Source organism: Lontra canadensis, unplaced genomic scaffold (genome assembly GCF_010015895.1).
Source record: "Lontra canadensis isolate GAN:19392208 unplaced genomic scaffold, GSC_riverotter_1.0 scaffold60, whole genome shotgun sequence".
Classification (NCBI taxonomy): domain Eukaryota; kingdom Metazoa; phylum Chordata; class Mammalia; order Carnivora; family Mustelidae; genus Lontra; species Lontra canadensis.
The window spans coordinates 3337967-3364147 of NW_022631054.1; the positions used below are offsets into that span (position 1 = coordinate 3337967).

The 26181-nt window shown below is 48.7% G+C and overlaps 1 protein-coding gene across 1 annotated transcript; it reads right to left on the minus strand.

The window, feature by feature from the left end:
- Positions 1 to 21248: 21248 nt before the first annotated feature.
- CUNH1orf216 (chromosome unknown C1orf216 homolog) lies at positions 21249 to 25881 on the minus strand. The gene is made up of 3 exons (XM_032877223.1): positions 25795 to 25881; positions 22881 to 23574; positions 21249 to 22350 (listed from the first exon to the last, which is right to left on the minus strand). Exon 2 carries the CDS (start codon positions 23567 to 23569, stop codon positions 22883 to 22885), a length of 687 nt encoding a protein of 228 aa, XP_032733114.1. The 5' UTR covers positions 23570 to 23574; positions 25795 to 25881; the 3' UTR covers positions 21249 to 22350; positions 22881 to 22882.
- Between the last annotated feature and the right edge of the window lie 300 nt (positions 25882 to 26181).

The following is a 26181-nucleotide window of genomic DNA, read 5'->3' on the forward strand; positions in this document are numbered from 1 at the left end:
CACCAGTCTCAGTCTTACATTGTCATGCCTCCGTGCCCCATCTCTGCCGATTCTTCCCTTTCCCAGCCCCTCCATACAGGCCTTCATTCCCTAGGGCCCGTCATCTTCCATCACCTTCCCCCACTCTCCCATCGTCCTTCCCAAATCTCTCTCTCTCAAATCAACTTTCCTCCCCAGGCCAGATATGTATTTGCAACTGTCTAGAGTGGGTTCCCTGAAAACAGACTCCAAGATGGAGATCCGTAGACAGGAAGCTCATTGTGGAGTGCTCTTGGGATCAGCGTCAGTGGGGAAGGGGAGGAAGTAGACATGCGCAGTTGAAGAAACTGAAGGGTCAAAACAAAAGCCACCACCAATCTCATAAAGAACTCTGGAATCTAGACGGCCTTCAGATTTGTCCTGTCTTGGGGCCTGGCCTTTATATCTCCACTTTGGTCAGTCATTGATATTGATTTCCTAGGAAGACAGTGTGACCTTGGGCCTCTTCAGCTGAGGGCAAATACAGACAGGAACTCAGCTGAGAGCCCTCAGCCACCAACACTTCCTGGATGAGGGAATAAGGGTTTTGGCACTGAAAGAGGGATTTGAGTGATATTCCACAGCATCTGCTACCCTACCCCCACTCGGGTGTGTAAAGTTTCGCAGGCGAGGTAAACATAACACCAGGCAAGGTGGGCGCAAGGCAAGATTTAGTAAAGGCACTCTCCGGTGAAATTTCAGGGCTCAGGAGAAGGGTAGCCAGAAAAATCGTGCCAGGAGGAGGTGGGCACCCTCGGGCGAGGTTCCTCAACTCCTGAAAGGGGAGGGGGGGGAAGTCGCACTGGGAGGGAGTTGGGTGGGGGGGTGTCTTTTATCGGGCATGGGCTCACATCCATATTTGGTGATCGGAAGGTATGTATGGGGTGAGGGCTCCTGATACTCCTGTTTCCTGCATAGGTATCGGGTTACCTATGGAGATGTGACCTGGGCATACACCCTTTTGGCTGGAGAGTCTAGGGTTAAGGAAGGGGGTGGGGAGGAGACTGGAAGATGGTGGCCCCGTGTCATTTCTGTTGTTCCTCCTGCATTCCCGGAACCGCCTACCCAACATGATGTGCTTGGCTATCTCAGACTTGATATGCCCCAAACTGAACCGCCCTGCTCCCTTTCTGGGTTCTCTCATGTTCTGACCCAATTCTTAGGCTTGTCAAGTCTGAGTGAATTATCTCCCCTCTCCTTTACCCTACATCCAACTGATGTTTTGGATTTGGGTATCCGAATTGGCCTAAAGTGTCTTGAATTCATCCTGATCCCCTCCTTTCCCACCACTGACTTGGCTCAAGCACTCACAACCTTGTTATGGCACTGTAATTCAATTACCTTCGAGTATATTCAGTGGAAGGAGCCACATAACACAGAACAGGCGCTGCACAGAAGATTTATTGGGATACTGTTTAAAAAAGAGAGTGAGAGGCACTCAGGTGGCTTCGTCAGTTAGGCGTCCAACTCTGGATTTTGGGTCAGGTCATGATCTCAGGATCGTGGGATCAAACTCCCACCCCTGCGGCTCCATGATTAGCTGGGAGTCTGCTTAAGATTCTTTCCCTCTGCCCCTTCCCACTTTTGCATGCTCATATGTGTGCACTCTCTCTCTCTCTTTCTCTCTCAAATAAATAAATAAATATTTAAAGAAAGAGAGAGAGAGAGAGAGAGTGATACTCAACCTCACTAGAAATCAGGAAGGAAGGAAAGAGAAAGAAAATGAAAATAACAGATTTCATAACATATTGTTAACTGTCATATATATAACAATATAGAGTATATTTTGTTAGGCATATATACAATTATATCTAATATTTATTGATTTTGTATTTATTAAATTTGAAAAGATGTTTTCATGTCTCAATAGCAATAAAGACTCTTTGATCCAGGAATTCTAACTCTAAGAATCTACTCCAAACAAATAGCTCAAAATATGAGGGGTAATATGAACAAAGATGTTAAGTATAGCATTGCTCATTATAGGAGAAAAAATTGGAAGCATCTTAATTTTCTAACATTAGGGGATGAGTTAAGTATGTTGTGGTTTTTTTCTACGTAACATTATAAAATTATTAAAAATAATGGTCAAACAGTCAATGTAACAGCATGGAAAATGATTACTGCCATGTTGAGTAAACAAAATTGGGATTCATCATGCTCACACGTTACGGTTGCGATGATGTAGAAAATATGATTGGGGAAACGCTCTGAAAGAAAATACACCAGCCTGCTGAAAGTCATTTTATTAGAAGAGTCATTCCAGGTATTGTTAGCTCCTCTTCTTTCACCGTAATCTCCTCCTCATCCTTTGGTGTCGACATTATTTTCTTAGTATATAAAGTGGTATGAAAATGCAATTCCAAGATCCACTCCCTGCTCGCATCAGCAGCACATATACTAAAATCGGAACCGAGATCCACTCCTTTCCATCAGATCGTTGTCTGAAAGTCCTCTTTCACAATGATTACGGAGTGACCACCAGTTATCTCTGATTCCACAACCCTACTTTTCAAACTTGTAGTTGGTGACTTTATGATATGACATATAAGATCATATAATTATAAGAAAAAATGGATCGGTGCTTTAGTTCTTTTTATTGTTAGGTAATATTCCATTGTATGGATAGACCACATTTCATTTACCCATTCATCAGCTGATGGACTCTGGTTTTGTTAAAGAAGGAACTGCAAGGGGCTCCTGGGTGGTTCAGTGGGTTAAGCCTCTGCCTTCGGCTCAGGTCATGATCTCAGGGTGTTGGGATTAAGCCCCACATCGGGCTCTCTGCTCAGCAGGGAGCCTGCTTCCTCCTCTCTCTCTGCCAGTCTCTCTGTCTACTTGTGATCTCTCTCTCTGTGAAATAAATAAATAAAAACTCTTAAAAATTTAAAAAAAAAAAAAAGGAACTGCAAGCTCAACATGGAATCACTGTTGGGTCACATGGGTGGCTGAGTCAGTTAAACATCGAACTCTTGGTTTTGACTCAGGTCATGATCTCAGGGTCTTGGGATCCAGTCCCGAATCAGGCTCTGTGCTCAGTGCAGAATCTGCTTTGGATTCTCTCTCTCCCTCTTCCTCCACCTTTCCTTCTCTGCCCCCTGCCCCACTATGGGTGTACATATGCTCGCTCTCAAATAAATAAATAAATAAATAAATAAAATCTTTTTCTTTTTTTGAAAATGGAATCTCTGGTGCTAAGCCCACATCAGCAACCAAGACTTAATACCTAATGTAACCTCAGTTTGAGCTTCTCCCAGGAATGTAACCTTTAACCAGTTGTTCTTGAAGAACCTCATCAGCACTAGTGAGATAATCTACAGGATCTCCTCAAAGGAAGGTAACCTCACCTGAAACAGTCCCCTCTCTGCTAGAATTACTTCTTGCTGCACCTCCTTCTGCCTATAAAACCTTCCATTTTGTACGGCTCCTTGGAGCTCCTTTCTATTTGCTGAGATACTGCCCATTTCATGAATCATTAAATAAAGTCAATTAGATCTTTAAATTTATTCAGTTGGATTTTGTTTTTTAACAGGTTGTTTCCACTTTGGACTGTTATGGAGAATGTCGCTTTGAACGTTCACATACGTTTTTTGTGTGAATGTATGTTTTCAATTCTCTTGGGCCTAGACTTACTAGGAGTGAAATTAGTGGGTTGTGGAATTATGGAACTCTATTTCAACTTTTTGAGAAACTGCCAGATTGTTTTCCAAGCAGCTGCGTCATATTACATCCCCACCAGCAGGTCACGAACATTCCAATTTCTCCACATCCTCACCAACACTAGTTATTATCTGTTGTTTTGGTTATAGCCATCCTTGTGGGTGTGAAGTGACATCTCACTGTGGTTTGATTTGCATTTTCCTGATGGCTAATGATGTTCCCCATTATTCATTTGTAACTGAAAGGAATTTTTTAACAAAATAAAGTTGAAATGTTCCCATTATAAAAGTAATTCATGCATTTTATGAGATATTTTGAAAAGTTTTTAAAAATTCAACCACACCCAAATAGCACCATCTAGAGGTAATCTCTGTAAATATTTCAGTGTTTTCTTTGAATTTTTTTTTTTCTCTACTCTTTCTAAAATATGGCTGAAGTCACATGACATTTGCAATTTTGCTTATGGCATTTTTACCTAATATGATAAAATGGGAATTTTCCCGTGACTGGATATAACAATTTCCTTAGCCATTCCCTGATTGATGGACCTTGGTCCTTTCTAGCTGCATATAATATTATAAATAATGCAATAATATACTGATTTGGTACTGCTTTTTTTTTTAAAGATTTTATTTATTTATATGAGAGAGAGACAGTGAGAGAGAGCATGAGTGAGGAGAAGGTCAGAGAGAAGCAGACTCCCCGTGGAGCCGGGAGCCCGATGCGGGACTTGATTCCGGGACTCCGGGATCATGACCTGAGCCGGAGGCAGTCCGTCCAACCAACTGAGCCACCCAGGCATCCCTGTACTGCTTTTTTTCTTTTTTTTTTTTTTAAGATTTTTATTTATTTATTTGGCAGGCAGAGATCACAAGTAGGCAGAGAGGCAGGCAGAGAGAAAGAAAGGGAAGCAGGCTCCCTGCCGAGCTGGCCCCTGCCAAGCAGGACCCTGGGATCATGACCCAAGCAGAAGGGAGAGGCTTTAACCCACTGAGCCACCCAGTCACCCCGATACTGCTTTTTGATCTGTGTTCCCTTTCCATCCATTGGCATCATCCTGGGACAGTACTTGGTACAGAGGTCTTACTGAGTCTTCACTGCAAGACAGACACTGTTCTAAGCACTTGACACACACCAATGCATTTAATCCTTACAACTTTTCCATGACTGAGTAATAGTATTATCATTCCTATTTTATACATGAGGCAGTTGAAGTAAAGAAATTCACCCAAGGTCATCAGCAAGTAAAGGACAGAGGTGGAATTTGAATCCAGGCAGCCTGGTTCCAGAGTCGGAACTCTTAACCATTAACCATACTGCTTCCCTGTGATGATGGAGGCCAAAGGAATTGGTGATGGGAGACAGCCATCCTGGCTTTGGGAACTGGCTGGTTTCATGTTTGAAAGCTGGTACCCAAGCTTTATCTCTTAATTGGGAAGGGAAGGTTAGGAAGCCTTGGGGGACAGAAGTGATTCAGCTCCAACTCACAGGGCAGGACCTTTCAACTGTCTCCAGCCTTGCACCTTTCTATAATATTAGCCCACAAAGCAATAGAGTGGTCTTTCTCATTGCAAATCTCATCTTTTCACTTCCTTGCTCAAAGCTCTCTACTGCCCTCAGGATAAATACCCAAGTCCATACCTAGTAGGCAAGGTTCTCTCTAGCTCCAACTCTCTCCATTCTCCAACTGGCCTCTCTTCTCTGCCTTACCTGCAGATCCTACAAACACCACCACACTGGGTCTCGCTCTCATACCTTTTGGACTAATCCCCCAGAGAGCTCTTTCCTACCTCACTCCTGAGGGGGGCCAAAGTCTTAAACAGACTTTGGCCCCCCCTCAAAGTCTGTTTAAGCACTCCTCTCTTCTAGAAAGTTTGCTCCAAACTCCTTGACTGGATTGTGTCCCCTCTGCTAGTCCTGTACTTCTCTCCTGACACTTCTTTCTTGTAATTGCTTTTCTTAAAACATGAGAAAAACAAAAGAGGATATTCTCACTCCACAACTTCAATTATCAATTCACAGTCAATCTGATTTCACCTGAGCTCCCAACTATTTCCCTCCTCCTGTATTATTTTTAAGCAAGCATTACAGAGCATTTTATTTCATCTGAAAATATTTTATTTAGCAAGTGTCTCTAAAAGATAAGGACTTTAAAAATCCTAGGTACAGTATCATCATCATACTTTTTAAAGTCAATTATAGGGGCACCTCAGTGGCTCAGTGGATTAAGCCTCTGTCTTAAGCTCAGGTCATGATCTAAGGGTCCTGGGATTGAGCCCCGAATCCAGCCCTGCATCCAGCCCTGCATCCAGCTCCCCATTGAGCAACCCCGCCCCCCCACGCCAATCAGGCTATCTGCTCTGCCTGCCTCTCTGCCTACTTGTGATCTCTCTCTCTGGCAAATAAATAAATAAAATATTTTTAAATAAATAAATAAAGCCAATTATAGGGGCCCCTGGGTGGCTCAGTAAGTTGGGCATCTGCCTTTGGCTCAGGTCATGATCTTAGGATCCTGGGATCAAATCTGCATCAGGCTCTCTGCTCAGCAGGGAGCCTGCTTTTCCCTCTTTCTCTGCTGTTCCCCCTGCTTGTAGTGTCGTTCTCTTTCTCTCTCTCTGTCAAATAAATAAATAAAATCTTTTAAAAATTTTTAAATAATAAAAGCCAATTATAATTTTCTCTTTTCAACTTTTTATTTTGAAAAATTTCAGACTACAGAAAAATTGCAAGAGTAATTCAATGAACAACCCTAAATTTCTCACCCAATTCACCACTTGTTAGCATCTTGCCACATTTGTTCTCTGAACCATCTGAGACTAAATGACAAATATCATCTTTTATTCCTATACATTTCCACGTATATTTCCCTCAAACAAGGAGATTCCTCTATGTAATGATAATATGCTGATCATAGTCAAGAAATTTAAGATAGATATGATAAAATATGTATAATATAATCCATATTCACATTTTACCAAATATGCCAATGCTGTTCTTCACAGAATTTTCTTTTCCAGTCCAGTATCTGATCCAGAATCATGCATTGCATTTAGTTGTCTTGTCTTTTTCACCCCTTTAATCTGGAAGAGTTAATTCTTCTTTCCTGACTATGATGTTTGTTTTAAGATTTTATTTATTTATTTGACAGACAGAAATCACAAGTAGGCAGAGAGGCAAGCAGAGAGAGAGGGAGAAGCAGGCTCCCTGCTGAGCAGAGAGCCCGATGCTGGGCTCGATCCCAGTACCCTGGGATCACCACCTGAGCTGAAGGCAGAGGCCTTGACCCACTGAGCCACCCAGGCGCCCCCTGACTATGATGTTTTTAAAGAGCCCCTGCCTGCTTCCTAGCATGACCTTGAATTGGGGTTTGTCTGATGGTTTCCCTCCTGGTTCTGCATAGTTGGCAGGCTTGCCCCCTCAGTGGCAGTGTGTGTCCTCGGGGCTTCACACCTGGAGATGGATGGCCATTTGTCTCACTATGATGATACTGATTTTGATTGCTTGTTTAAGGTGTCCTATAATTGCTTTTAAATTTTTAAATGATCTGGGGTTTTTTTGTCTGTTTGTTTTTTCCTACTAGACTGTGAGATTCATGAGGGCGGAAACCATGTCTGTTTTCTCCATCTCTGGATCCACCAAGCAAAGCAGGTTTGTTTAAACTGGAAAGGTGTACCTATCTGGGTCCCCAGCCTTTTGTTCTACTCTCCCTCACAACAGCCCTGGGAGGGACTAATTGAGACCTCAGATGAAGAAAATAAGGCTTACAAAGGGCCTGGCTTCATAACAAAGTGATTTCCTCCAACTTCTACCTGAGCTTTCCCCTCCCTTCTAAGACTCTCTCTTTGGATGGCACCTGGGAAAAGCCCCCCTCCCTCACCCCCCTAAAAATTGGTTTCAATGGAAACAGAAATTCCCAAAAAGAAGGAAATCACATTAGCTGTCCAGAGCCTAGGGGCTGGAGGAGAGAGGTGGGAGGCCCTATTTGCATTTTTTCCATTAACAAGCTGGAGTCGAGCTAACTTGCCTGGGGAGATAATTTGAGAGGGAAATCTTTGCATATTTTATTTAAAAGCACGCTGCGTTAGGCGGGTAATAATGCGGAGTGTGGCGATTAGGTGAGGCCTGCAGGGGGCGGGGATGGGGTCCTTTCCCTCTCCTCTCCTACCACCCCATCCCACCCCTCAGCACCACCTCCCCCCACCCCCACCCCCACCCAGTCCTGGGAACCAGCCTCATTAAAGGAACAGCCTCCTTGGGCCTCAGAGGCAGGCTGACACCTTCTTGCTGAGCGAGACCTAGACTAGGGAGAGGTCCAAAACTGAGACACTAGCCCTTCGGTTCCAAGCTGCTGGCGTGAGGATGAGGGTGGGGGTGGAGGGCGGGAGGGGAACACCACCCCTTTGGGGGGGGTTTAAAAATATGAGAGAGAGGGACGCCTGGGTGGCTCAGTTGGTTGGACGACTGCCTTCAGCTCAGGTCATGATCCTGGAGTCTCGGGATCGAGTCCCGCATCCGGCTCCCGGCTCCGCAGGGAGTCTGCTTCTCTTTCCGACCTTCTCCTTGCTCATGCTCTCTCTCACTGTCTCTCTCTCAAATAAATAAAATCTTAAAAAAAAAAATGAGAGAGATGTATTGGTTGTCTCAGCCATCGCGGAGACAGTCCTATTGGTTTCATATCTGGGGCCAGGGATGCTAAAGTGGGACCCTGCGTGGCCTAGCACAGTGCCACTCAAAGAATTATCCAAACGCCAAAGCGTTCTCTATCCGCACGCATGCGCAAGCCTTTCCTGTGAGTCCTGCAAGGTTGTTTGTGTGGGATTCAACCAGGACCTGCGTGCTTGGAGTAGTTAGTTAGCTGAATGGGCGGGTTCCTTGCTCCATCCCAAGTTATCCGACCTTGTGTAAGTCACTTAACCTCTCCAGGTCTTTACTTCCTCTTCTATAAAAAAGGCATAACAATGCCTCCCCTTCAGTATAGTCGTGAGAAAGCAATGGGAAAATAGAGTTTATAGAGTTCTATAAACTATGGAATTCTGATCGCACATTAGAGGGTGTAAGGAACCCCTGAGGGTAGTTATCCTTCTCTGGGCAGTTTATAAGGCCAAGGCGACCTAACCTCCTCACCAGTGAGGGACTCATTAGGTCACAAGGTCAGTTAACATTGCTTGTCCTTGACTGTAGCCTCACCACTGAAAAATGGGGGCTCATTGCACCTTCTCTATAGCCAAATAACAGAACTGGAAGTGATTTGAGAAAATCTTAAATATTATGAAGAGGCAAGGTATGAGAAGTTCCAGTAAGATCATTTGTCATTTCCAAATGAGCCAGAAAAGTCTGCCTTCTCTTCCTGCCTCAGTCTTCTCATCTGTTAGATGAATACATAATCATTGACTCGCCATCCCCAAAATGTATACGCAAACGTGCAAGCCCACACACGGACACACACAGAGCCATGAATGAGAAGATCTTATAAGGAATTAGGGGAGTGTCTGAGTATCTCACACAAAAGAAGTTTCTTTATGGAGATGAAGGTGATGATTGCACCTGAGAAATCAATAGAAGAGTCTGTTCCTATCTGCCTCAGTTCGGGGATAGGAAGGAATTCAGGGGTAAGGTGGTTTGGGAGTCCCGGGAGGCCGAATGAGGATTCTAGGCATTCAGCACAGAAAGCAGAATAAGTAACACCTTCCCTTCTCTCCATTTTCCCATAAGAAGGAGGAAACGTCATTTAGAACATTAACTATAGGGGCGCCTGGCTGGCTCAGTCAGGAGAGCAAGTGACTCTGGATCTTGGGGTCATTAGTTCTCAAGCTCCACATTGGATATACAGATTACTAAAAAAAAAAAAAAATTAAGTAAAAAAAAAAATATTTTTAAGGGCGCCTGGGTGGCTCAGTGGGTTAAGCCTCTGCCTTCGGCTCTGGTCATGATCTCAGGGTCCTGGGATCGAGTCCCGAATCGGGCTCTCTGCTCAGCAGGGAGCCTGCTTCCTCCTCTCTCTCTGCCTGCCTCTCTGCCTACTTGTGATCTCTCTCTGTCAAATAAATAAATAAAATCTTTAAAAAAATTTTTAAATCTAGGGCATTAACTATAAAACTGTACCATGAGACAGATACCAGCTATCATTTCTCCCTCCCCTTTCCATTCCAATGGCAAGCTCCCCCCTCTTTCCTGCTCAGTTTCACTCAGCCCCAGGTGGGTTGGTGGGGATGTTCCCTAACTTACAGACCCTTTCTGAGTACAGATGAGCCTCTTTCTCTGGCAAGGAGTCTATAACCTCATTTCTTCCTGGCCAGGGTTGGAGGGGGAATGTGAGAATGTAGAGTATTTCTGGGTCCTCCCAGATGTGGAACCCACCTAAAGTAACTTCTGTGTATTCACCTGTAAAATGGGATAACAGAAAAGGCACCTCGCTAGGAAGGCCTGAAACAGGGTGCCCACGCCTCTTGTCGGCTCTATATCTCTACCTTCTTCCCATCCACGGCTCCGTCCCCATCCCCCATTCCCCATCTCACCTCCACTTTCGCTCACAACCATTCCATGTTCAGGAATACTAAAAGCAGGACCTCCCATGGAAAGTATTCCCAAATTTGCGAATAAAAGCAACCTTTTCTTTTAAAAAATTTTTAATCACAGGGGCACCTGGGTGCCTCAGTTGGTTAAGCGATTGCCTTTGGCTCAGGTCATGATCTCAGGATGCTGGGATTGAGCCCCACATCCCATCAGGCTCCCTGTTCGGCAGGGAGTCTGCTTCTCCCTCTGACCCTCCCCCTTCTCATGCTCTCTCTTTCTCTCTCTCATTCTCTCTCTCAAATAAATAAAATCTTTTTTAAAATTATTTTTTAAAGGATTTATTTTTTTTTAAAGATTTTATTTATTTATTTGACAGAGAGAGATCACAAGTAGGCAGAGAGGCAGGCAGAGAGAGGGGGAAGCAGGCTCCCTGCTGAACAGAGAACCCTATGTGGGGCTCGATCCCAGGACCCTGAGACCATGACCTGAGCCGAAGGAAGGCAGAAGCTTAACCCACTGAGCCACTCAGATGGCTCTAGGCGCCCCTTTAAAAAAAAAAAATTACTAATCACAAACAATAAAGATTACCACATCAGTAAACTTCATACAATTATTTTCAGAATGTCATAAAAATGTCACTGTTTAGAAAACAAACGGTCAACTGCTGAAATAAAGACATTTGCTTCTAGAAAGGTTGGAAAATAATATCAAACAAATTAACAAAAAGGACAACACATTGGCCTGTAACAATCTTGCAATTTATAAAGCAATTACAAGAGCATTTTTAAAATACTTACAATAATCCTGTAAAGTAGATGGTACTTGGGGTGCCTGGGTGGCTCAGTCAGTTAAGCATCTGCCTTTGGCTCAGGTCATGGTCCCAGAGTCCTGCGATCAAGCCCCAGATCAGGCTCCCTGCTCAGCAAGGAGCCTGCTTCTCCCTCTCCCCCTACCCCATGCTCTCTCTTGCTCTCAGATAAATAAATAAAATCTTTAAAAAATAATAATAATAAAATAGATGATACTTGCTTTCTTACCCCCTTCTAAAAGATGTGGGAACTAAGGCTGTAAAAGACTAAATGAATTTCTCTCTTGGTCACAGGGCTGACGAGCTTGAGAAGAGGCTGTAAAGTTTACAGTTTTCTAAGGGGTCTGGGGAAGAGGAAGGGAACAGAGATGGGAAGGTCGAATGAGGCTGCTGGAGCTGAATTGGATGAAATCGGACCCAGAGGAAGTGGGGTGGGAGTCATACTCCCAGGACAGGATGATAATGGCATCTGGGCATGGAGACTGGGGTGGGAATATGAGTAGGAAGAAATGAAGAAATGTACAGAGGTAGGTAGGGGTGGAAGTGGGGCAGTGAGGAGTTTGAGGGGGTGAAAGCACTGATCCTGCAGCCACACCATCTGGGTTTGAATCCTGGCTCTGCCTCCTACCAGCTGTGTGAATTTAGGCGAGTTGCTCACACCCCTGGGCCTCAATTTCTTCATTCACAAAATGCGGATGATAATAGTATCTTCCTCCTGTGGTTACTGTGAGGATTAGGTGAGTTAACGTGCGTAAAGCATGGGGCGCCTCGGTATCTTAGTCGTTAAGCATCTGCCTGTAGCTCAGGTCATGATCCCAAGGTCCTGGGATCGAGCCCCACATGGAGCCCCACATGGAGAGAGCACAGCATGGAAAGCTGCCAGGGCAGCCAGAGAAAAGATGCTCTGGGTCTCTTCACATGAGTCTAGACACACATTTTCATCTGTATACACCTGCATGTTCTAGATGGAGCATATGCTGGGCTCTTGCAGGACCGGATTCAGCTGACACAAAGTAGACCCTTTCGAGGGGATCTTGTGGGTTCCCTTGATGACACCTAGTGACCCTGGTGTAGAACACCTCTTTACAGAGGACTGGCTTCTGGGGTTCCCAGTCTGCACCCACTACTACCCCATATGCACCCAAACTGCGACAGTCCTGGGTGTACCCGAAGACAGAGGTATGTCTGGCTCACAGACTAGTGGGGTGTTTTTACTGACCTTATTATACTGCCCAGCATCCCAGGAAGTGATGTGATGTCTCAGGCCAAACTGATGACAGCGAACATCTGCCACAGATGTATAGATAAAGCCCCTTCCCACAGTGCAGTTGCTGGCTCAAAAAGACACCTCTGGGGGCACCTGGGTGGCTCAGTGAGTTAAGCTTCTGCCTTCGGCTCAGGTCATGATCTCAGGATCCTGGGATCGAGTCTCAGCAGGGAGCCTGCTTCCCCTCTCCCTCTGCTGCTCCCCCCACTTGTGCTCTCTCTCCTTCTCTCACTCTCTGTCAAATAAATAAATTCTTAAAAAAAAAAAAAAAGAAAAGAAAGAAAAAAAAGACACCTCTTTCTCTTGCTCAGTGCCCTGCCCAGAGTCCCTGGGTTCCTGCCTCCCCAGGACAAGTCCGCTTCCTTTTCCTACAATGCTCTTTTCCTCACCGACTTTTCCTCATCCTCCCAGGTACACCAGCTCCTCTGTGCACTCTTTCTTGATTGCCCCTTACCTCCCTCATTCCTCTTTCCACCGCAGACACAGAAGCAATCTCTCCATTCTCTAGGTTCCCACAGCAATGTGTTTCCCAAATATGATCTCCAGAACACTCAATCTAGAAGATGATCCATGAGAAAAGGTTTCCATGCTCAAATAAGTTTGAGAAACCCTTTTCATATGCTGCTCTCCTCTCAGGAACTCACACACATACTGGCATAGTAAAGGCCCTGAGGAGTCCTGCAGTAAAAGTAAAAAGGGGCACCTGGGTGGTTCAGTCAGTTAAGTGTCTGCCTTCAGCTCAGATCATGATCCCATCAAGCCCCCGAGCATGGCATCATCACACCCCATCATCATGGGGCTCCTCTGCTTCTCCCTCTCCCTCTGCCCCTCCTCCTGCTCATATGTGCTCTCTCTCTCTCAAATAAATAAAATATTTTTTTAAAAAAAGAAGAACTCCAGTTTGCATGGTTAAACCCAAACCCTTTGGTCTCGGAAATCTGTTACTTCCTGCCTATTATTCTGGAAAGGGCTTCCATAGCACTGTGTACAGACTTCCATTAGCACTTATCACACTGCACTCTGATTACTCATGTCTGGGTCTGGCTCCCTGGAGAGACTGTGAAATCCCTGCAGGCTGGGACTGTCTCTGATTCATCCGGGTCCCCGGTGCCTAGCAGAGAGTCTGGAACATAGTAATAAATATTTGTTCAATGCAGGAATTTCCTGTCTGGGACTAAGATGAGGCATGAAGGCAAGTTCCTGGCAGCACCTCGGAGGAAATGTCTTGTGACAGTAGTGACGGGAGCAAGGTGACACAGATACGCTTGCAGACTGTTGGTTTCCAGGCCTTCCAGGGATATGATTCATCCTGAGGGATCTGGGACAGAGATGAGGGTGTCCAACATCAAGGAGGACAAGAGGGTGTCCACTTCAAGCACCTGAAGTGGCCTCTGTGGCCGCAGTGGCCTGAGAGAGCCCCAGGAAGGGCAAGTCCTCATCAGCTTGGGAGGAGCCTGGCTGTCCTGCGCTTGGCAGGCACCGGGTGGGTCAGGCTGGGCCCACATACAACATCTTTGGAGAGCCCGGCTTTCCAGACTCATCCACTGCCCCGTCATTCCCTGGATCTATGCACTGAGGGATGGTTCTGTGGGGAATGAGCCTAAGCCAGCGATTTCATTCCCTTGCCTGAGAGGGAAACAATCTCCATGGAGCCTCTTGAGGAAGGTGTTTGTGGACTAGACAGTAACTTGCAGAACACTAGACCCTGGAGAAAGATCAGGCCAGCAGGCATGCAGGAACCAGAGAAGGCCTTGCAAGCCAGGCTAAGAGAGTGCAGTCCCTGGTCTGAAGTTGGAGGAGCAGGGTCAGTGCCCTGAATGGAAGGGAGGGAGCCAGAGCCGGAGGGGCTGGAGAAGTGCCTGGGGACTTCCAGTGAGTGTGATGGAGGAGGGCCCCAGATGACTGAATGGAGAGAGCAAGTTTGTGGGTGCAGAGAAGATGGCTCAGTTTGGGACTTGGGAAGTTTAGGGTGCTCGAGGGTATTTGGGTGGCGCTGTCCAGTAGGTAGCTGACTATGGGGGCGGGGGCAGAGGCCCTGCTGGAGACAGAGGTTGGGGAGGGAGTCACAAGGACAGGAGAGGACTGAAGTCACAGAATGGAGGAGATCCCAGAAGGAGTGTGGAGAGAACCGGTCCCAGGACAGCCCAGGGGCGCATCCAGGGAGTTGCTTGCCCATGAGAGCTGTCTGAATACTGACAGCTCGGGGCTGGCTAGAGGAGTCTAAGAAGCAGGCAGCACCAGCTCCCACCCACAGGTTCCGTCCCACACCTGTGTTCTCACTTGCACACCCCTGCACTCCAAGCGGGGGGCATACCCCGCAGCCCCTTTTTGCTCCTCCCCCACGGACCCGCCCCTCCCTTCAGACCCTGGGGTTAATCCTCCCCTCCCCCAGATTAGGGGCGCTGCCCCGCTTTGTGCGCCCAAGTGCCGGAGGCGAAAGCCCTGGGAGGCTCGCGGCCGTCGGGGCAGCTGAGTGGAGGAGGGCGGAGTGGGGCGCGGGGAGGAGACACAAAGAGGAGGAGGGACCCCGGCTGCAGCTGTCCCGCGAGGAGGCCGGGACAAAGGGCCTGCTGGCGGGCCGGCCCGAGCCGTTTTCATGCTTGTTGGGATTAGGCGCAGGAAACGTCGCTCCCAGTCTTGCGGATCAGCAGTCCGGGGCGAGCCGGCGCGTGGGGCGGGATCGGCCCCGCCCGCGCCCCGCTTTGTGCCGAGCCCCGGCTCCGGGGAGGCCGCCCTTTTGTCTGAGCCTTTCGGGAACGAGCCCCGCCCGGGCTCGCAGAGAACCAGCTGAACGCGGGCCTCCAGCCCTCTCCTTCTTCCCAAGGGCGGAGCACAGAGCTCCACCTTGACACCCCCGCCTTTATGGGGAACGGTCACGCCCCCCCCCGCAACGCCCGAGGCCCTCGGACTGCTCCCACCCCACGGTCCGAGCACTCTCTCCTCCCAGGTGGGGGCGGGTACAGGCCTCCGGGGACCCATTCCCTAAGGGCCCTGACCTTAGTAGGACGAACCCCCGTTTCTCGCGCGCCACCTCCCCCTTTCCACCCACTAGTCCCGTAACCAGATGAATCTTTTCTCAAACCTACTGGTGATAAATGAGAATGGAGCGATTAGAGGATCGACCGGTTTTGAGCCGGGGTGGGGGGAGTGGGGGGGGGCGGGGGGATTGTTGGGGGAAAGAAGCCGGGCGCGGAGGATGCGGTTCAGCCAGAGAAGCCTCCAGGCCTGGAGAGGAAAAGCAGACAGATTTCTGGCTGTCCGGTACTGGGCCTGGGAGAGTCTCAGGGTTATCAGGAGTGTGGACACCTCCCCAGGCTGGGTGCAGTCTTATTTCTGAAAGGGATTGAGGGAGGAGGAGGGAGAAAGCATGTAGGGTCCGTAGCCAGGAGTGTGCGTTTGTGAGTGTGAGTGAATGTGTGTGTGTGTGTGTGTGTGTGTGTACACGCTCATGCATTGGTGTGGGCCCTTGTATCGGGGCCCTGTGTGTTTGAGGTCTGACTCAGACCCCAGAACGTCCCCATCTCATGCTCCTCTTCTAACCACCACCATTTCATTAAACTCATGGGTCTGGGGTTCAAGGTCCCTTAGCCTTTGTGCTAATAGCACAATGGCCCAGCTGTATTTCCTACCAGTGCTGGCTCCCCATCTTCTCCCCATCAGTTAGTAACAGCTCAGGTTCGCTTCTTTGTGCCAGGCTCAGGTGTAAGCCCTTTACATGTGTAAACTCTCTCACATAATCCTATGAAAGAAGTACTAATTATCCCCATTTGACAGTTGAGAAAACTGAGGTACAGCTAGTAAGTGGAGGATCCAAGACATCTAGATGCAGTCTATACTAGAAGTCACTATCCTCTGTTGCTTCAACTTTTATTCATTCTCTAGGCACTTCTTCCTCCAGGGAGCCTTTCTAGAACAGGTGCTCACAGATATCATCGCTTTTCTGTTCCTGTCACCTGTTCTGGGATTAGGAGCTGCTTTTAGGAAACAGAGGCTGGTAGGTCACAGGCTGCCACCAGGGGGCATTCAATCTCCTCAGAGATAGCCACCACACAAAGCCCTGATGAGCCAGGTTGGGGAGCTCACCCAGCACAGTCTGAAGCCTCCTCATGAGCCAAACTCTCTACACTCTTCCTCAGTTCCCAGGTCACTGCCTGCAACTCATGCTTTAACCCCATCAGCTCTGCGACACTTAATGGAAGTGACCTATTTCTCTCCTAGGAGAGAAAGTTTTTGTGGAACTAGCCCGTTCTTCTCTCCCCAGAGGATGAGCCCTGCACTGCCTCCCCGACAATCCCTTCCATTACTCATCCTGTCCCTGGGCCCTGCTCAGGCCTCTGCTCTGTGCCCTGACCCTGTGAATCTCATCCCTCCTTCCTCCTGCTAAGCAAGACTCCTCAAGTAGTACCAGAAACCAAGTTAGAATTCCTTGTTCCTGGTCATGGGATCCCATTCCAGCTGGAAGGGGAAGTGGCTAATTGGTTAATTCCTTCCCAAGAGCATGAACCTTCCCTACTCCTGTTGCAGTCCCAGGGACTAACTAATCCCCACCCAATGACTTTAAAACAAGCTCCGGAGTAAAGAAGTCTCTGGCGGAGAGCTGTGCAAAGGATCAGCCCAGCTCCCCTCTCCTTGGCCCAGAGTGGTTTATGCATTAGTCTTTCGAGACTGAGATGCAAGTCTCCTCTGCCTGCTCAGGTAAGGCGTGCTCAAGGGCAGAGTCTGGCTCCACAGGGCCTTGCGGGTTTTAATGCGTACAAAGCATCTCCAGGTTCATTTCCTCATTCACGCTGTACAACTGCCACAGGTGAAGAAACCAAGGCAGTCGGGAGTCTTCTCTAGATCCCTACCACACCAGGGGCTGGGCCTGCCCCTAGACCCTCAGTGACTGGCAAGGGTCCATACAATTCACCACACCAGTTCCTTGGTCTGGCTTTATTTTTTCCTTGGTTCAGACAGCTCTTTTATGGAAAGGAATACTAGACAGCTTTATTTTTAAAAGCTCTTTTTAAAAGATGCCTTTTAGGGGTGCCTGGGTAGCTCAGTTGGTTAGGCATCTGCCTTTGGCTCAGGTCATGATCCTGAGTCCTGGGATCGAGTCCTGGATCAGGCTCCCTGCTTGGCAAAGGGCCTGCTTCTCCCTCTGCCTGCTTCTTCCCCTGCCTGCTGCTCTGCTCATTTGTGCTCTGTCAAATAAATAAAATCTTAAAAAAAAAAAAAAAAAAAAGATGACTTTCGAATTTTAGATTCAAATTCCTTAAGGAAAATTTGAATTTTTTTAAAGAAAAATGTAATTGTGTATCACAAAAGCACTATTTAAATAACTCTCATTAATGCAGTTTACTATGTGCCATGTAGAGTTCTAAGCATTTTGCATATTATATATTCATTTAATCCTTGCAACAACCCTATGAGGTAATTACTGCTATTGTCTCCATTTTAAGATGAGGCAAACTGAGGCACAGAGAAGTTAATTGACTTGCCCAGGTCACAGAGACAGAGAGCAATGGTGCCAATATCCATTCCAGGGGTCTGTCTGGCTTCAGAGTCTGTGATCTTAACCACTGGCTGTGCTCACAAGAGCGTTCACACATTTAGGAAAGAACCCCTTCTAAATATTCACTATCTTGTGCTCTGAGAGATTGACGTTGTCTCCTTATTAGACATCTCCATGGTTAAAGTTGAAAGCCTTAAAAATAAAACTGTCAGTTATTTTACCAGGAAAGATGGGTTTATTTGAGGGTAGCAAAGAATTGTAATTCAGAACAAACAAGTGTTAGCAAACCATAGCAAGTCCAGAGAACAAAGGAGAAGAATGCTCTTTTATAGAGAAAAGAGGAGAATTGGGAGGAGCTGTTATAAACAAAAAGTCCATGTAGGAGCAACCCAGGAGTTTGAAGTGTAGTGGCCATCACGGCTGAGTTGTGACAGATTCTCATTGGCTGGGCTGTTGCCCCGCAAGGAGAAAACCTTTCTTGCTCCGGCTCTGGCAGCAAAGAATTAGCTTTTTCCTGTCGGAAATGCAAAGTAGTCCCCTCCCATTGGTTATGCAATTGACTAGGAGTGATGGGGGGTGAGGGCTCCCCCTTCTGGCCTCCCTACTGCATTTCTTTCTTTTCTTTTCTTTCCTTCCTTTCTTTCTTTCTTTCTTTCTTTCTTTTTCTTTCTTTCTTTCTTTCTCTCTCTCTCTTTTTCTTTTTCTTTCTTTCTTTCTTTCTTTCTTTTTCTTTCTTTCTCTTTCTTTCTTTCTTTCTTTTCTTTCTTTCTTTTTTTTTTAAGATTTTATTAATTTATTTGACCAAGACACAGTGAGAGAGGGGACAAAAGCAGGGGAAGTGGGGGAAGGAAAAGTAGGCTTCCCACCCAGCAGGGAGCCCAATCCCCGGACCCCGGACCCCGGGATCAAGACCTGAGCCAAAGGCAGATGCTTACCGGTTGAGCCACCCAGGTGCTCTCCCTACTGCTTTTTAAATGAGGTTTCCTTTTATTAATTTTCAATTATGCGCATTAAGCTATAGCTCTTAGCTAGAACAAATCTCTTAATAAGTGGAATTTGTTAAAACTGATGCAATATTGTTTCTGTTTAAATGGTGTTGGAGGCCACGGGACGGTTGGAGTCGAGGATCAAACCCGGCCCTGACTTGTGTCTCCTTCAAAGTCCGGACACCTTGATGAGGTTAAGGACAGGAAAGTTGAGCAACACTGAGAAAAGGGTCTGTGCTCTGTGTCGTGCACTCGCCTACGTGACTTCCCACACACTCTCCCTACAGAAGGGAACAATGTGGTCAGGGTCATGAATTCTTAGTTGGTCCTTGTTGTTCCTGTACCTCCCATAACCCACTCCCTGGTTGATTGTCTTGCTAATGGCTTTAGCTGAGACTACCTGCATCACGAGGTTTGCTTGTAGTTAATGTAAACTTGTTATAGAAACTTGCGGTCATCTGACTAGGTATTGATGTATTACTCCTCCTATTCTGGTCTGCCTTAAAAATGATTGTAAGATGTGGAATAAAATCGGCACCGTTGGACATCCTCCTCAGTGTCCCTCCTGCCCCCATCTCTTTGTCTCTTAATTTCTTTTCACCATCCTCTTACCCTCACGTTTTCCTGGTCGATTTGTCGATTTGTCGTGCTGGCCGCGACAAAATGGCATATGTCAAGGTGACCAGAATTATTAATACCTTGGGGCTCCTGGGTGGTTGAGTTGGTTGAGAGGCTGACTCTTGGTTTTGACTCAGGTCATCATTTCAGAATCCTGGGATCGAACACCGACTTGGGCTCTGCACTCAGCACAGGGTCCACTTGAGATTCTCTCCCCCCTCCCTCTCTCTTACTCTCTCTCAAATGAATCAATAAAATCTTTAACAAAACAAAAAAAATGCCTTGGATCACTGTTTCAGTGAAAAGTACACTTTGTGAGGTTTAAAATATATTAATCTTATTGGAGAGAAGTACAAGGGGACATTAGATTTCTCTGAAATGTTCCAGTTTATTAAAGTAGAACATAATTTTTGTTTGTATAATTAAAAAACAATAAAAAATACGCCTTTATTTAGTCAATCAAAAAATGCCTTCTGTGGTAGGCAGCCTCAACCTCCTGGTAATTAGTCTTATATAATACCCTCCCTTTGAGTGACTTTTTTTATTTTTTCTACATTTATTTATTTTAGAGAGAGGGTGCACATGCATGTGGGTGTGTGAGTGAGGAGAGGGGCAGAGGAAGAGAATCTCAAGCAGATTCCCTGCGAGCATGGACCACCCCCCCACCCCCCAGTGTGGGGCTCAGTCCCATGACCCATGAGATAATGACCTGAGCTGAAATCACAAGTTGGACACTTAACCAACTGAGCCACCCACGCGCCCCTTGAGTAACTTGTTTTTAACCAGTAGAATACAGCAGTATTGAGGGATTAGCCCTTCCATGAGTAGGTTACAGAAAATCATCACCTCTGACTTGCTAGGACGCTGTCACTTTCTTGGCTTGCACGCTTTGATGAAGTGAGTTGCCATGTTGGAAGAGCCACATGGCAAGGAACAGAAAATGACCTCCCTTGAGGAACTGAATGCTCCCAACAAATAAAACCACAGACCCTGAACCGACATTTTCATTGCAGCCTTGTGAGAGATTCCTGACCTACAGAAATCGTGAGATAACAAATGTGTATTATTTTAATCCCTAAGTTTTAGGGTAATTTGTTATACAGCAATAGATACCTTTGTTATACAAGTGAATTTTTGAGAAATGAATTAATAAATCATCATACAAACCCATGTAAAAAAGAAGGTCTAGCCTACACTGGCAGTAAGTATCTGAAATCACAGACATGCATGGTAACCACATCTGCCACAAATCTGAGGAGCTTAACTCAGTCTTTTTGTTTTTGTTTTTTTAAGATTTTATTTATTTATTTGACAGAGAAAGAGAGATCACAAATAGGCAGAGAGGCAGGCCGGGGTGGGGGGTGGAGGGAAGCAAGCTCCCGGCTGAGCAGAGAGCCCAATGCGGGGCTTGATCCCAGGACTCTGAGATCATGACCTGAGCCAAAGGCAGAGGCTTAACCCACTGAGCCACCCAGGCGCCCCTTAACTCAGTCTTTTGCAGTCAGGGCACCCTCCAGGGAAGTGGTGGCTCTAAGGCAGGGGTGAGTAGGAGTATGGGGGTAGGGAGGGAGGAAGCATATGTATCCCTTACCATCAATGCCTACCACCCCCCACCTTCAGGCCCAAAGGTGCCTTAGGACAAGGGCAATCCTATACAAGGCTCTCGGGCTGTGGCCAAGTCTCCCCTCTCAGACCAAGAGGCCCCCAGGGAGAACTTCTTGTCACCCCCAAGAGCCACAGCAGGCTGAATTCCTCCTCCCCAGTGACTTTCTCCCCATCTGTCCCCTAGCTCCCAGCCCAGAACTCTGCTCAAAAGGGCAGCTCACACGGTGTGGAAAAGAGACCACCAGACAATGGGTAGAATAGAAACACAAACTCAAGAAATGCATTTCTCTGCCCCAGTTTATTCCTTGGCTTGGCCCAGAGGCCTGGTTCATACTCAACATGCAAGGGCTAGACACAAAAGTCCCCAGGACCATCACTTCAACCTTACTTCCTATGCCCTTCACCCACCCACCTGTCAGGGATAGAACACTTCAGAGATAGGAAGAGCACCCCCATTTTGAAGATAGGGAGACTTGGCGTCATGCCACTGCTCACCCACCAAGACCTTGTATCCTCATGGCTCCCAAAAGCAAAGCAGAGAGCTTGGCTCCTGTAGTTCTTGGTTCTCCCCAGAATTCACCCACTCTCCATGTCACAGAGCCTCTGCTGGAGCCTGTCAACCCCCAACAAAAGGACCATGCAGTGACAGACAGGGTTATAGGCTGACATCGCCCCCTGCTCCTCCTGGAAAGCCGACTATGGCTCCTCTGGGCCCAGACAGCCTGATTTCAGGAAAACAGACCAATCTAATTTAACATCCAGTGTCGCTAAAGCCAGAGAGGCACAGCAAGTAGAGGCACAGAGAAGAAAGTGAGATTTTTTTTCCCCCAGCAGTCTTGGAACACCTCATCCATTCCTTGCAAGCGAATAAGCACACATTCACTTTCATCAGAAGCTTAAATCAATATGGTCTGCAACAGCTCCTTTGCCGTGGAGAAGTGTGCTTTGTTTCAAAGTGGTATTTTAGAATTCCCTTTCTCCTTTTCTTCACAGGGTTCTGTGCTCTCTTCTCCCTCATCCCCATCTCCCATGTGCCCCAAGGCAGAGTTCAAGTGAGACAGCCCTTTATCTTCTTCTCTGATCCCACCTGCCTCCATCCCTGCCACAGTGTTGATCACCACCCCCAGCTCCCCTCCCTCACACTAATTCTCTACCAGGTGCCCCGGCAGAACTGTGGCCAAAAAGCCACAGCAGGCCAGAGCGGCCACCAAACTTCCCACAGCAAATCCACCATCAGGGACAATAGCCTTAGCAGAGCGAAGTCTGAGAGGAGGGATGGGGAGAGGGTGGAGAGCCGGCCTGGGAAATCTCAGGGGACTGGATCAGCCACAACCCTCAGATAAATACTGCAGGCTAGCCCTCTCTCCGGAGCAATGGGACCCTGCAGAGGAAAGAAGGCTACGGTTGGCATCGGGTAACACAGGGTGTGGATACCCCCACATAAACAGCTGCGTATGTATTTGCATACACCTGCTTGTGAGTCTGCCTGCAAATACACGTGCCCCTGATACACACTTCCCATGCCTGCACCTGCACACACAAAGACACATTCATATACACCTCCCACGACCTCAAACTCACACATATACACACACACCTTCTGTATATATATCCTCCCTCGCGCACACATACGCACATTGCTGGCTACCTGTTCATGCACACATACACAAACTCACTCCCTCTCCTCTACATGCTCCACACACCCTATGTTCACGCGCAGAGGCCCGCACCCAAGTTAGCTGGCGTGCACACACAGGTCCGTGCCCGGATGCATCTGCCTGCAGGTCGGCGCACACACTCACATTTGCTTGCCTGCACTCATACCAGCAAATAATCACGTACTTCCTTGAGCACAAGCACACACATGCGCACAAATCTGGACATACACCCCTGCACCCGGCAGAGACACACCCTTAGCCCTGCTCCTGGGGCCCAGAGGGGGCTGCTTTCTGTTGGAGACAGCGGATCAGCTCCTTCCGGTTGTCCAGGATGGTGTCGAAGCTCTCCTGCAGGCGGGCCTGCTGGTCTACCAGCTGGTGCTGCAGGCCCCGTATCCACTGCAGCAGGGTCAGCCGGCGGTACATCACTAGGTGCGCATGGTGCTTCTCCTTCTCCTGCTCTTTGTAGCGCTCCTGGTCCTGCAGCTGCTGCACAGCCCGGGCCACCGAGGGCAGAAGGGGATCTGCAAGGCCCAGGCCTTGGGGGGTCCCACAGGCCGGCTCAGGACTGCTGCTGGAGCCATCGGTGCTTGGAGAGCTGCTGGCATAGCCATTGTCCTCCAGCGGGGAGCAGACCGCGCTGGCACTGCCCAGCTTCTCAAGCTTAGCTCCAGGGATTTCTGCCCCTTCTGGGGGGCTGCGCACCTCCCCCTTAGGGAGTCCGGGGTCCTGGAACGCCTGGTTGTCAGAGGGCAACTCAGAGGAGCGCCTCATCGGTATGGGCTCCACATGGCCAGGCATCCCATGCCAATTCTCGTTGGCGTCTTTGGCACTTGCCATGAAGTTAGAGTTGTTGTCTGGTTGGAACTCTGGCTGACATACTCCCGGTGGGCCCCCTGGGAACTGGCCCCCCTCAGCTAGCCCTGGCTGGATGGTGAACATTTGGTCTGTAAAAAGGAAGCAGAAGAATGAGTTAGAGCAGGACAGGGGTTCCAGGGGCAGGGGAGGGGGGTGTCTCAAGTCATGGCAACCTAGTGTCAGGGGCAAGGTGGTCTCAGTCCCTTTCCCTCTGGTAACACCTCCCTTTGTGGTTCTCCTCCTCCCTCTCTGTTAACTCAGTGTCCTTCCCCCGTAGGGTTTTCTTAGCCCTCTGAGGCAGCTTGTCTTCTCTCTGCCTGTCTATGTCACTCCATGCCTGTTTCCTCAAAGGACCCCATCCTCTACGGTAGCTTCAAGAACCATCAGGTGTTGGTGACTCAGATGTGTCTCCAGCCCAGATCCGACTGCTGTCCAACTCTGCAACCAACCACAGGCTCCCCGAATTCTACACGTCCAAACCAGCTCTCCCTCCCCAGTGTGCTCAGCGAAATGGCCCACTACCCATTCAGTCACTCCAGCCAGAAACCTGTAAGTAGCCCCGACTCCTCGCCAGCTTCCTTCCCCCATCTCACCAGCCACCATGTGCTGACAAATCTTCCTCATGAAACCCTGTGCGTGTATGCACAGCCATCAAACTTCACTTTCACTCGGTTCAGGCCATTTCTTCCCTGGAGTACGGATGGCCACAGCCTTCTCACTGATCTCCCTGCCTCCCGTTAAAAAAGTAAACTTGATTTGTCACAGCCCCGGGTGCCCTCTCTAAACTGCTGAACCTCCACATGGCCCATAAGGTTGTGCTCCAGCTGGCCCCTGCTCACCGCTCCAGACTGGCCTCTTCCACTCTGGCCCTCTCACCACCCCCAAACTGCTCAGAAACCTCAAAATATGCCATCATTCACTTCACACAATTCCCTTCCCAACACACACAACCTCCCCTTCCCCTCACCTCTAAGCTCCTCAGTTCTCCCAGCAAATTCCTTTCTGAACAAACCCCAAACCCAGCTCTCACCTCCCAGCTCTCAACTCTCCTCCTCGCTGAGGCCTTCCTGATAACCAACCCCTGCCTACCCCAGCAAACATCAATAAGCACAGTTAACCATGGCTTCCCTGGGTCCCCAACTGCACTGGTATACGCTGCTTTGTCCGTATTTGTTCCTTGTCCCTGGAACGGAGTTGATGGTCAGTAAATGTTTCTATGCAGTCGTTTGGGGGTTTGTTTTGTTTTTGGACTATCTTGTGCTAGCAACTTGTACGTGACTAATTCTGGAGTTCTTCTGTATCTCCTCTGTCCTATCCCCGGAGCCAGCACTCAGCCTGGCACTAAGCAGTTGTCACAGTACACAGATGCTGAGGGAGTGAATGCAGGAGGGGGACTGCAGTGGGCTGTCTGTGCTCAGAAAGAGGGAACCAGCAGTAGCAGGAGGTTACTGCTGGCTGCCCAGGGCTGGAAGAGCTGGCTTCAGTTCCCTCCTCTGCCCCATGGTGCGCCCCCATGCCCTGTGCCCACACCCCACTGACAAGCCTCTCTCCTGACCTTGCCCCCTTCCCTCTGTAACTACTATCTCATGTCCGGCCCTAGCTTGCTCCATCCTGAGGCCCCAGAGGGAGGGCCTATCACAGCATTCCTCCCTCCCCACTAGCCACTTCTACCAAAATTAGGGTTTGAATCGACAAGAGGATTCTACTGACCGCATATTGCTAGGATTAGAAAAATAGAGGATCGGTGAGAGCAAGAGATAGTGGAAATACAGCATACACTGAAGAGGTATTTGTAGGTAGCAGGGACCCTCCCTACGTCCAGTAGTGGACAAAAGTCCCAGAGTCCCTTAGTGACCTATATGCTCCCATCCCTCTAAGCTATCTTGGAGATCCTCGCCGGCCCAAATGTTTTCTCTTTTTCCTAAGCTGGGCGGGGCCACAAGGCAAGCAGAGATGCGGTGGTTGCGGCACTGAGGCTCACGGGGTTCTCCGAGATGGTGAAATGGGAACCCAGACACCCCGACATCAGCCTTCCCCCCAAGCTAATCTGCAAGTCGGCCGGGGTCGCGGGATGGGGTGGAGGGGGCGGCGCTTGGCTCAGTAAGGGTCGGGGAGGCGGCCTCCCTTCCTTCCTAGCTCTGAGGGACAAGACCTCCCCAGAAGACAGAGGATAGAGACCATCCTTCCCTAAGCTCCCCATACGAGGCAGCCAGGCGGAGGCTGCGACACCCACCCCCACCCCGCCCCCCAGACCTGGACCGGCTCCCCTCCCCTCGCCACCCCTCCCCTCCCTTCCCCGCCCGACTCACGGCCTGGACGCGCCTGCCCCGGCGCGGTTGGCTCTGCTCCCGCGGACCCGGTGGCGGGATCTCGTCCCTCGGGGCGGGGTGGGGGGAGGGGGGTCCTTCGGCTGGCCTGGGCGGCCCCGCCGGCCGGGCGTGGGGTGCGGGGTTCCCGCGCGGCGCGGCCAGCCCCAGGCCCCGACTCTGGAGTCGGGCGGCGTCAGCGCGGCGGGGCGGGGCGGCCGGGCTCACGTGGGCCGGTTCGGGGGTTCTGCCGAGCTGGTGGCTCCCGCAGCCCGAGTGACCGAACCGACTCCCCGCCTCCTGCAGCCTTGACCGAGGCCTGCCGGGTGAGGGGTTTATCTTCTAACTGCATTCACTGGATCCCTCGGATCGCTTTGCATCACTGCAAAT